The 12,863-nt window shown below is 40.1% G+C and overlaps 1 protein-coding gene across 9 annotated transcripts in view; it reads left to right on the top strand.

Moving 5' to 3' along the window:
* The window catches only part of ica1 (islet cell autoantigen 1), a 139,962-nt gene that overhangs the window by 54,384 nt on the left and 72,715 nt on the right, over positions 1–12,863 (top strand). For all 9 annotated transcript variants that reach the window (XM_059972604.1, XM_059972606.1, XM_059972603.1 and 6 more), the window contains 2 exons: positions 3,521–3,619; positions 8,584–8,684. In XM_059972604.1, the coding sequence (XP_059828587.1) occupies positions 3,521–3,619; positions 8,584–8,684 (200 nt within the window). The remainder of the gene's footprint in view (positions 1–3,520; positions 3,620–8,583; positions 8,685–12,863) is intronic.

Here is a 12,863-nt window from a genome sequence, read left to right as displayed (position 1 = left end):
GATGGTGCATCAGCATTCTTGTTTACTCATGTCTTAAACCTGCTTTTCATACTGTAACTGAAACTGGTACATGTGTATCAAATCCACACTTCTCTGCTCCTTTAAATAAGGAAACTTTAAGATTTTCTACCTCCTCGCAGAGCCTTTTGTTTTCCTTTTCTAATCTGGCCCACTCTACTTTAGCTTTCTGTGATATTCTGTGTTTTCCTCTTCTGATCTTTCTCATATTATTTTAACTTTCTTCCAATATTCTAAATATTTGCTTTTCTGATCTTTCTTGCTCTCTTTTCACTTTCTGCCGATATTGCATCCGATCCTCAGTTAAACAGGCAACAGCTACTGGCTGTAAACATTTAAGTTCCTTGTCTGACAATCTCTCTTGAGCATCCAATGAGCTTTCCCAGTGGTTTTCCCTTCACTGCTGGTGTGACCAGCATACTCCCCATATTGTGGCCTTTTCCCCAATTCGTATTTCTGCAGGAGTCCCCTTCAATTAAAATAATCCAAATCTTCCGAACTTGCAGACTTCCCCAAATTCTTAATCCCGGGTTAGTAAGAGGCAACTACCCAGCCCCAAATCTCTTTGTACCTCATCAACATGGTCCAACTTGAGTCTTCCACTGACTCAATGGGAAGATTTACCTTTGAGCCCCCCACAAAGATGTCAATTCTGTTACAAGGATTTTCCCTCAATAATAATGATTAATTAGGCACAGGGAGAATCTGCATTTACTGACAAGTATCTTATTGGCTCAGTTCACAAGCACAAAAATTTACACAACTGGATACCTGTGTGCACACCCACTAGGTTTCCCTGATCCTCCTTGAACAGTCAAAGAATTAAAAGGGTTATACCCAGGAAAAGGAATGCTGACCAGGCATTCTTCCTGATCCCAGTACAGTTTCCATGTCTTCAATATGGAATCAACCACTTTTGCGATGGTTGGTCCCCGCAGAGCTGTCTCTGCCTGCACTCCCAAAATCCTCCATTCTTATTCTTTTCCTTACCAGATGATGTCACTTTTGAGGGTTCGAGGGGATCTGACTGACCTGTGTTACTTTCTCATTGGATGTGGCCCAAGACTACAAGCAGTATTGGTTTATGCCTCTCCCTTCAGCCTTGTGACCTAGGTAATATGTTTTGCTCTATCCAACTCAGATTGTTTCTAACCAGTTCAACTGGAGAGCCAAATACTGGACCAGATCACAGGCTGTTCCTTCTGCAAACCTGCTATTTTACATAATAAATAGTTTTTACCTGAGAAGTATCTCAGGTTTAGCAGAAACTCCTTGTGTCCTCATTCTACTTCACTGATCAAGTTATCCCAGAGCATGAATCTGTTTACCAAACAGTTCACAAAATGGTGGCTGCAAGGACAGTCTGACAAAATGGCCACTTCCATTCCTGTCACCATGTAGCTACAACAAAGACTTTTGTCTTTTTCCACTACCCTTGCCTCATTCCTGTTTACTGATTTGTAGATTGTAGTTCTTTCTGGTCAACAGTGTCATGAGAAAGAGAGGTGGTGATGGTGAGATGAAAGAGCAAACTAGGATGTCATGGAGGGAGGAATCTCTTCTCTAAGATCTTTCTTTATCGCCTCTTTGCCCAAGATTCATTAGCAGGACCAAACATTTTCACCTGTTCTCATCCATGGAATTTATTTGATCCTAACATGACTCCTTGATGTAGCTAGTGCCCTCCATCACTTTGATAATTTCCTGGTCCCATCTAAGGTAGAGCAAGGGGAAAGAACGAACCTTTTAGAATGCTGAAAGAGAAGAAGTCTTTCCTGATGATGGCATCATTTTGAAAGTGGTGGCAACTATGGAAGATGATTCATTGAATGTGGAGGCTGATGGGTGAAAATGCAAGGACAGAGAGATTCCTCCCCTTGCTCTGGGTCAGAGGGGAGAGGGTAAGGGCAGGAATGCTTAAATTGTAACAGATGCACTTGCGAGTCCCATCATCTAGGATTGAAATGAAGCCATTATTCCTAAACAGTGATCCTTCCTTCTAGGTCTCACAAGACAAAACATTTTCTGAACATTTTCCCTTGTCAAGAGCCTTCAAAGTTTTGCCATGTTTTTGGCAAGGCCTCTCTTGCTTTTCTAAACTCTGGGAATACAAACCCAGCTGAGACAACTCACCCATTCTGGGTATCAGTGTAGTGAATTTTCTCTGAACTGCTTTCAAAGCATTGTCATTGTTCCTTAAATGAGGAACTCAGTACTGTTCACAGTCCTCCAGATGTGTTTCATCAATGCCACAAGTCACTCAGGTACTTTGTAATCAATCTCCTGAGCAACAAGAAATAACATTCTGTTAGTTTTCCTGATTATTTGTGCTTGCATTCAACCTCCTATGAATCTTCAGCTGGTGGATCCGTATCCTTCTGTAACCTAAATGTTCCCTTCTTCTTGGGCACCTTATTAGTTTGGCCCTGGAAAAATTTGTTTCAGATATTTCTGTCAAATTACTTACAGCAGCAAAGGGTAGTTTATTTAAAATGTCGTCACATCTCAGTTTTAAAGGTCAAGTGATATCACGCATTAGATATCTCATCCGAAGTATCAATTCGATTCACTCTACCACTTTCCTATCTGATCACCAGTATTCAGATTTATCAAATTGATAGAAAAAACATCCATAACAAGTTCCTTTGGAATACTGTACGCTCTTACAATGCATTACACCCCTTCTCAACGTGCACTGACAAGGTTATGTTTAATGCCTATGAAGTTGCAGCCGCAGATGTTGTATTCTCTCTGAAATGTGTCTAGCCACTAATCTGTTATGTTTCATTTGACCTAAAATCAGCTTTTTCTTCATGCAGCAACAATTTCATGTGTTCTTCCATTATCCTGTTATTTGCTTTTCCAGATAGTCTTATCCTTCACAACTACCACTTCTGCTCTCGCCTCCTTTTATTTTGGTCGGTGTTGTTATCATTGTTTCCCTTTGTAAGGGTGCATGCTCGGTGTGAATTTTTTAAACAGTATATTACTTTCAACATAATTGTCAAAAATAATAGTGTAGTTTTTTTTATTCAAATAAAGAAAGCCTGTAGATGCTGGATTATGGGAAAGTCAGCAGGTCAGGCAGCATCTGTAGAAAAAGTAACAGATCAAAGTCTTGGGATTTTTGTTTTTTTAGACTTGGATGATAAAAGCAATTGCAGTCATTTAATGTTATAAATGAAACTCAAAAGATGATACGTAGTTTAGGCTCTCAAATCTAGCAATAATTTATTATTTTGTCATTCTTTGGGGGTTAGAGTGAAGTTAATTTAGAAGTTATTTAATAAAAGCTCATTCTTAAATAACCTGCTCAGTTCAACTCAGGTGGTGATGAGTCAGTTTTAAATATTTGAACAAGGAGGGTTTCTCCTTGTAATGTGAATTCTGTAAGATCTGTAACTTTCACAAGTGTGAGTGTGTGTGTGTAATTGGCAGATAAATATAACTTGTAAATGCATTAACAATTATTTCGCAGTAAGTGTTTTTTTTTCTGATTCAGACAACATTACTTCATTTTTGGGAAAAGACTTCTCACACCATGGCAGCTATTCACGAAAGTTTCAAAGGCTACCAGCCGTATGAGTTTGCAATGCTGAAGGTAATTTTCTATTTAGATGTGCATGTTTGTTATTGCTAAGTGGAAACTTGTAAAATAACTAATCATTTTTGTTTAATTCTCTCCTGTCTATGCTGAAAAGGTTTTCTGGTGCGTTTGAGATCTTGTAACTGAATTTATAAATATGCATGCTTGATCTGCTAAATATTAATTCAAGTAAATATTAACAGACCATAGTGTGGTGTCCAGAGTATAAGGAAAAAAGCCATTGTACCTTTAGAATTGAGTGTTGTACCTGAACATTTTGACGAAGTGAATATGAAATTTTAGCAGTTTTTCCCCCTTTCCCTCACCTTAACCATTACCCCCAAAGCCCTAACAATGCTCACTTGTTTGGTGCCAACTGCTATCAAAACTCAATATCTCTGAAGGAAACCATATTATTGCAAACTGCATGCTTTATTAATCAGTTAATGTTGGTAAGTAACAGGGGTATAAAGAAAAAGAGAAGAGCTGAGGGGATTGCTCTGCGGGGCTGCTGGGAATTAATATGGACTGAATAAGCTGAACAACCTCCTCTGTTATAGAACATTGAAATCTTCGGCTCACACTGTTGTGTCAACCATGTAACCTTCTAGAAATGGCCTAGAATTTCCCTACCACATAGCCCTCTAGTTTTCTAAGCTCCGTATACCTGTCTAAGAGTCTCTTAAAAGACCCTCTTGTAGCCACTTCCACCACTGTAGCTGGCCATGCATTCCACTCACCTACCACTCTCTGTGTGAAAAACTTATCTCTAACATCCCCCTTGTACCTACTTCTAAGCACCTTAAAACTGTGTTCCCTTGTATCAGCCATTTCAGCCCTGGGATAAAGCCTCTGACTATCCACATGATCAGTGCCTCTCATCATCTTATACACCTTTATCAGGTCACCTCTCATCCTCCATTGCTCCAAGTAGAAAAGGCCAAGTTCACTCCACCTATCCTCATAGGCAAGCTCACCAGTCCAGGCAACAGCATTGTAAATCTCCTTTACACATCCTTCCTGTAGTGAGGTGACCAGAACTGAAAACAGTCCTCCAAGTGGAATCTAACTAACGTCTTGTATAGCTGTAACATTACTTCACAGCTCTTGAACTGTGGTTGATTAAGGCCAACACACCTTACACCTTCTTAACAACACTGTTCACCTGCACAGCAGCTTTGAGTGTCCTATGAACATGGTCCCCAAGATTCTTCACACTGCCAAGAAAGTACTATAAATATTATATTCTGTCTTCAAATTTGCGATGATCAGTAAATGATTCTCATCTCCACATTTTTACCAGCCTTCTCCTCAAAGTGAAGAGTTAAGTACATTTTTTTTTTCAATTTAGGATGTTTTCCTTTAAACCATTTGCAGGAGAAAATATAGGTTATGGTAAATCAGTGGAGGTAAGTTAAAACAGTGGGATCTTAATCTAATGTTTATTTGATGTACATTATTTCTGTTGCCTTGAGAGAAGGCGCAGGTTGGAAACAGTAGCAGTAGTTACTTTCTGGCAGAAAAATAAATAAATTTCAAAGAGTTCAGAGCCCTGCAAAATATATGACTCATCTGTATTTGAATAGCATTTTAAATTTTATTCTGGGCGTTTTCTTACATAAACTTGCTTTTGTGGCTTTGTTATATCTCAAGCGTGTGAAGGTGAGTGCAGGGAGGAAAGGGAGAATTGTGGCTTCAGATTTAGGTTTGTCAGGTTTGCTATATGACTGTGGAGATTGACCTCAGAAGATGTAGACTCCTCACTCAGTCTGGGCTGAGATCCTGCAAAGGAACTTCATCACAATTTATTTTAAAAAGTGCTTTGTTAAAGCTAGTTATTAATTTTAATCTTTCTGTTAATGATTCTCATTTAAGAGTTGCAGATACAGGCAAAATTACATTGTCATAAGGAAGGTACTTGGTCCAATGTTTTAATTGTCAATATTAACGAAACAGCTCTATTAAAGCAGGAACCAGACCCAAAATGCTGATGGTACACTTCCTTTCCTACCCAATGTCTGACCCACTGAGTTCTTCTGGCACTTCGCTTGTGATAGTAATTAAACTGCCGGCTCCAGATGTCTCCACTTCCTATCCTGGGACACAATCTCATTTTGCACCTTGCATGAAATGCTTTCTGATCTTGTTCCTTCTTCTATGTGTCCTTGTCCTGCAATGATGTTTTAATCTGAAACAGTGTTCCGGATTAATCTGTCTTCTTTCTCTTATTAATATTCATACATCCCAATGAAGTCTGCTTTCTCTTCCCTCTTTCAAAGTGGAAGAATCAGATTCTTGTGACTTGGAACAAAGGAAGAAATGGCGGGAAAGGAGAGGAATGATCAGCCCCTCAAGCTTCTTCCATTTCTGTTGGATGATTGCTGCTCTTCACATTATCTCCTGGTTCCACAGCAGTTCTTGATGGATTTCAGTTTTATTCTTACTCAAAATGATCAGAGGGGACATGCTGTAGTATTGAAGACCCGTGCTCTCCAGCAAAGCTGTTATAATACCGACGTCTACTCAACAACGTGGAAAATTGCTCTGATATGTTCCATTCAAAAATGTAGGGCAAATCTAATGTGCCTAATTATCATCTAATTGATCTGCTTTCAATCATCAACAAAGTGATGGAGGCCCACTTCGATTAGTGAGGTCACGGATTGTATCCATATCACCGAAGAGGAGGTGCATGCTGCCTTGTTGTGGGTTAGGGTGAATAAATCTCCAGGGCCTGCCAGGAGTCCGTGGATACCTGGTGCAGAAATTGCAGAGGTCCTGAGATAGGTATTTAAAATGTTCTTAGCCAGGAGTGAGGTGCTGGAGGATTGGAGGATAGTTAATGTTATTCCAGTGTTCAGGAAAGGAGCTAGGAATAAGCCAGGAAATTATAAGCTGGTGAGCCTGGCATTAGTCATGGGTAAGTTATTGGAAGGTACTTTAAGGGATGGGATATATAAGTATTTTGCAGTCATGCTTAGGAATAGTCAACCTGGCTTTGTGTGCGGCATATCATGTCTAACCGATCATAAAGAGTTTTTTGAAGTGGTTACCAAGATGCTTAACAAAGGAAAGGCAGTCACTGTTGTCTACGTAGACTTTAGTAAAGTCTTTAACGAAGTCCCATGTGGGAAGCTGGTCCAGGAGATCAATTCACTTGGTGTTCAGGATGAAGTGGGTGATTGGAGTCAATATATGGCTTCATGGGAGAAGCCAGAGAATGGTAGTAGATGGTAGTCTGGCCGACTGGAGACCTTGTCTACCATCAATGATTTATTGTTGTCTGTCGTGCCGACAGTTACAGGAAGACTGCGGAAGAGTTGTTAAAGTGGAAAAGCCATTGCACTGGGGCAGTTCCACTCTCTCTACCTCAGAAGTTTGGGTACAGTGGTACGAACAAGTGTCACAAACTGGGCCCTTTCTTGTTTACAGTGGATGACCACGATGTCTTTTGTGCCTTGTCATGGCCCTCTCTTTCCACAGAATCTTGCAGTACCGCCTTCCTGGGCATTGGATCTCATTCGCCCAGTATGCCAGAGCTGACTTCATATGTTAGGACAGGTATGTCCCTATCTCACTGGGGTATTAGGCTCACCAGCTACCCTCACCTACTTCGGCCCACCTGTTGAAGCGGTGAACTGGGCTCTCGTGCAAAGGATTACCGGGTGGGAGCTGAGTCTCCGGTGGGGGCCAAAGCTGAGTGAGCTGCCCAGGAACGGACAAGAAAAGCCCGTCACCAGAGGAGCTACCCTTTTCTGGATGCCCCATACATCCCAATGGACAATAAATGCAGATCCCGAAAATGAATGTAGAACTAACATTGAGAGGTCTCTATTTCCACTGCGATGTGAAGACATGGCTGGGGTATGTTGACACTGGAACCACCAGCTGCTCCCGGGTATCCCCTGCACTTGCTGGCGGAAATCCATCATGAGCAAGGTGACAGGTACCAGCGAATTGTCACTGAGCATAGTTGCAGGATGCCACATAAAGTCCAGCAGCATATGCTGGGGCAAAGGGAAGAAGATAGCAGAAATGAGAAGGGGCAATATTGCTTGTTGTGTGGGGGGGGGGGGGGGGGAGGGAATGACCACGAAGGGTCTCACCCTACTTTAGCTCTGTATTAAAATGGCTAGTGCTTCGGTGCAGCATGATTTTAGAAAATTCCTTTGTAGTTTCCAGCTTATTTTGGCAGACTCTCACTTCCACAGTTATCATCAGTCTCCATCCAATTTGCCAGGCTGGCCTCCACAATTTACAAAGACACGTGTCAAGAGATATTCCACCCATTCAGAGGTGATTAGAAAATTTAATCCAGGCTTGCATCACAGGCAAGATCTGAGATGTACAAAAGAAATTCCCAACTGCACACAGCCCAGGGAATTCTACAGAGGTCTGGAGAACAGCAGGAAGTTGGGAGCTGGGGGAGCAGAACATTGGACAGCAAAATGCTACTTCCAGTGTGCAACTAACTTTCACTGATGCTCAGATGGTTCTCACTGGGATGAGGTTTGGGTTAGGGACAAATCCATGATATTGAATACCTAAAACCTCCGCTGTGACATCAAATTAACATATTGTAAGTGCAAATTTGTTATCAAGGTATATTGAACATTGAGCTAAATAATGCAAACATGAGCAAATTCGTAAAGGCATAGAAATATATTTAGCAGAAAGAGAAGTCTTGTGGTTTGAGAAAATTCTGGGTTAATTTGTATATGCGCAAAGCAAAAGGTGAGGTAGAGAAAAAGGAGGAATGTATGAGTAAATAACTAAACACACTCAATGTAGCAGGCAAAAGGGGTGACAATGGAGCCACAGAGTGCCACATTTCTCTTAAGTATCTTCCATTAAGAGATACAGAATTCTGTTGATCTTGTCAATTTTTTTAATTACTTGCAAGGCACCTTGATAAAACAACATTTTTTAGGTTCTGAAATCGTGAATGTATAGTATTGTGTAAATTTAATGTTTTGCAGGTTTTGCAAGGACCTGTAAATGAATTGATAGAGCAGATGTCTCAAGGAGAAAATAATGCAAAGAATAATGTTGCAAAGGATGCATCTGATACAGATGATGAGTAAGTTGGGGACCTTGTATATATTTTAAGGATAAGGAGTAGAATTCAAGCTGGAAATTCTGAAATTAACTTAATTTGCACATTTATGTAATACTGTTCTTGCTGTATCTGGACTCCCATGTAAGAAGTAAGATGCGGTCTCAGGATCTCCATGTTGTCAAGATTTACCTTCCTAGCTGGATCTGGACAATTCAAACACTAGTGCAATGTAAATGATATCTGTAGCACTTGTATTTCACATTGTGTAGGTTTTCAGAATGTTGGTGGTGCTCTGCCTGTCTCCTGTGCTAGGTAACATTGCCCTACTTCCGCCCTCTTTCCAGAACACCTTTCTGAATGCCTTTGTGAACAAAGATTGAACACTTCTGCTTCTCTGTTGAGGACCTCAGATCAATCACTGACAAGCACATGAGCTAGCTCAACATCTTCTACAATGCTGCAGATACTTCTGGGTGCTTCAGTAGGTTCTCCAGTAGGGTGGATTATCTGCAGACGCCCCAACTGCTAGGCCATGTCAATACATAAATCAGTACCTATCTTCTATTTCCCAACAACTAGGAAGTTTTGCTTTTTCTAGTGTATGCTAGGTCGAAATGAGCCAGATGTCCACTTAATTTCCCTGGGCAGGTGGATATATGAATGAATGTCTTTTCTAAGGCTGCCTTTGAGGTGGTAATGAGGAGCGTGATATCAAGGAGAAATGCCATTTTCAGATCTGCTGGTCGTTCCTCACTTTTTGTGTTTGGGAAGGCAAAATGTTAATTTTGCCGATGGCAAAGGATTTGTGCTGTCTAATTGCTCTGAGTTGGAACGCCCGTAAACGTTACAGAAACCTGACCCTTGTCATCCTGGAAAATTTGAAGCTGGATCCTTTTCTCCACACAAGTCAGGTCTGCAGGAAAAATGAGAAAGAAGTTCAATAATTCAGGAGGTTTGCCACAATAATTGTTGTTGTATGCATTTTCTAAAGAGTACTTTGTTATGCCAGACCAGCTACTCACAGACAGCGTACCGCCGTGACCAGAATGTGTTGCCTTTGGCTAGAAATTCTTTCATGTAGCATATGTTTGGTGATACACTAAGGATTTAATATCCTACTCAGTTACTAAATACAGACCTGTTCTTTGTGTATGACTTGTGCATATTTGAAGATTTGTTTTGGGTGTTCAGCGTGTGTGACATGCTTGTGCTCAGAGATTGTTATATATGGTATGTAATATGCAACACGTTTTGTTTCATTTGCTCAAAATCCATGTTTGCATTTATGGCTCACAAATGGGTTAGGTCACTCACGTGTAGAAGCAGACATTAAGTGAAGATTTGAGACCTGCTTCTGCATTAGTTAAAAGGGGATCAGACTTAACTGGTTCATGACTGAGGTTGGATCTTTTGACAGGTGGGTACAGGAAACTTGATCAGCTGGGTGGTGATAGCAGGTTTTATTTTTAATTTTATTTTTATTTGGATAAGGTATTCACAATACACAAACTTTTACATATAAAACCTTTTCCATTTTGTGTGTGTGTGTGTGTATATATATATATACATTCACAAGTACACACTGAGATGATATGAATTTCAATGAGTGCAGGAGATAAAATGGAAGCATTTCTAATACAACAGGAAATATTGAAATACTCAGCAGATCAGAGTTAATATTTATGGTTATAACCTTTTCTTTTCGTTCATTGTGACCAAAAGGACTGTCAGATAAAATTAGAAAGAGCTTACTAAATTCCCAAAGGGATGAGCTTGCAGGGTAGGAGAGAAAGGTAAGGAGTCAAGTGAAGGAACAAAAGACTGAAAGGGTCTAAATAAGAATAAAGGAGTAATTATTTACAATCCAGAAAAATCAAGGCTTTATGTTCAAAGTGCATTTGTTATCCGAGTACATATACATTTTACAACCTTGAGATTCGTCTCCTTGCAGGCAGCCACAAAATAATGAAGCACAATAGAACCCATTTAAAGAAAAACGCACACAACAAATACCCAATGTGTAAATAAAAAAAGAACGAATCGACCAAACAGTAAAAAGTGAACAAACAACCCCATTAACCGCAGATTCCCTGAAAGTTAGTTTACGGCCACAAAGTCACTGCGGTGAGTAAAGCTGGTCAAGAAGCCCGAAGACTGCAGGTCACAGGCACAGAATCAGTTCAACATTGTGCTGATGGTTGCAGGCTAGAGCTGCGGAGTCCATTCAGCACTGAGCCACTTTGTTCAAATTGCACATATAGTTCTGAAAAAGTAAACCAAAACACATGGACCATGAACTGCGGAGTCTCCAGAAGTGAGCCCAGAGCAGCACTGAAGCGAGTGAAGGCCTGTCCGGGAGTCTGATGGCTGCAGAGCAACAACTGTTCCCGAATCTGGCTGCGTGAGATCCAAGGCTCCCACACCTCCCGTCCAACTTCAAGAAGAGAGGGAGGCCGGTCAGACGCTAGCAGATGGTGCTGAACACTTGCTCTTGTGCTCAATAGTTTTAATCCTGCTCTGCACTTTAATCAGTCCGGTGTAACGGAGTTCACGTTATGTTATCAGGAATCGAAGCAGCCACCCCACAGCGATGCTGACCGTAGCTGCATTCTGTGCTCTTGTGCATGTTGAATTCACCCAGGAGATCACAAAAGCACCAGGTCGTCTAGTCGGCCTACAACTGCATCCTTACAAGGGAAACTACAGGCTGCAATCGGTGGCAGTTCAGAAGAACAAGTATATCTAGAAGTATATCTAGTTTTGTGAGTCATCTGCAACAAGTTGCTATTGGTTGCTGATGCCATCTTTTAAGGTTCTCAAATTGTTGGAGAGCTTTTCAGGAAGTTTGTAATGCCAAAATGATATGTTATGGTTGCAATATGCTATGAGGGCATTGAAACTGTAAAGACAAAAAGTCCACTTTACATTCAAACCATATTTATTTGCTGATATCAAGATACTGAGCTGACTGTGTTTCGTTCCGCTGATGACCCATTGCGTCAGAATGGTTCCCATGGTAGACATGGTTGCTTTCTTGCAAAAGGAAACAAAGTACAGTCTGCTCCATTGGGACAGTAAGCAGATCACACTCTGATCTCCGGGCTTCTTCATGACTTTCGATGGTTTGCTTTAGAGAATGGTGTATGTACTGCTTGTGTTACTCCTAGACAAGCCACATATTGTAATAGAACTTGTTTAGAAATATCTTTTTGCCAGGTAGAGAAATGCATCACAGTTTGAGATTTGATTGCTTTTGTTTTAATTATTCCAACTGGTTGCCTTTTATTGTGATATGGAATATCGCACAGCTTGTATCATTCATTGCTTTAGTCAACTGTTTCAAATCTTAGATTTAGTTTTTTAATCAGTTGTTACATTTCGAATGAAGTTAAAATTTAACAAATGGTCAGGTTAGTACTATATAAGAGCTTGCAAATCTGTTCTGTTCCTGTGCTAGGAAACTGCATCCTGTGGATTTTTTTTCCGTCAAATAGTTTGTTTATTTTGATTTTCCTGCTGCAAGAGTAGTTACGTTATAATGGATCAAGACAGTTTATCTTTACAATTAAAATTTCCACTAAACAGACAGATTTCTCAGCAGACATTACATTGAAAAATTGGAATTGCATAATTTATGAATTTACAATGAAAACTGCTGCATTATTTATGAAGCAGAAATGAATAATGCAGTTTGTGTTTTTATGAATATTTTATGAATATTTTTACAAAGTCTTTGAAAACTATGTTTGACAGAAAATTGAACAAAAATGACTTTGTTCTGTAATTCACCAGATTCTTTACAATTTAGTGTATAAAATTGCAAAACAATAGATTAAAAGTTTGATTGGAAAAAATCCTTAAACTGGAGTTCATTAAATTCTACATAAAACTACAAGGCATGCTCCCTGACCTGTAGCTTTTTATTGTCCATACATGTTGGCAAAGCTATTTTTGCTGGTTTGTCCATTTTCATTTACTCTGACTCCCCTAAAAGTAGTGATTGAAGGTTCCAAATATACCAGCTGTCTTTACTCATCTAAATGGAAATTAGTGTCAGATGAAGTGATGAGAGCTATCACACCTCAGCTGTGATCTTGTTCTCAGGATACATCCATAAGAATATTTTAAGAAGGAGCCCATTTACATTTTTATTTCCCTCTATCTCTAGCCCTAAGAAATTGATGAAAATGTGTGCATCCT

This window comes from Hypanus sabinus, chromosome 6 (genome assembly GCF_030144855.1).
Source record: "Hypanus sabinus isolate sHypSab1 chromosome 6, sHypSab1.hap1, whole genome shotgun sequence".
In the NCBI taxonomy this organism is placed as follows: Eukaryota; Metazoa; Chordata; class Chondrichthyes; order Myliobatiformes; family Dasyatidae; genus Hypanus; species Hypanus sabinus.
Note: the sequence above shows the minus strand (reverse complement) of the source record. Positions and strands in the feature narration are given on the sequence as shown.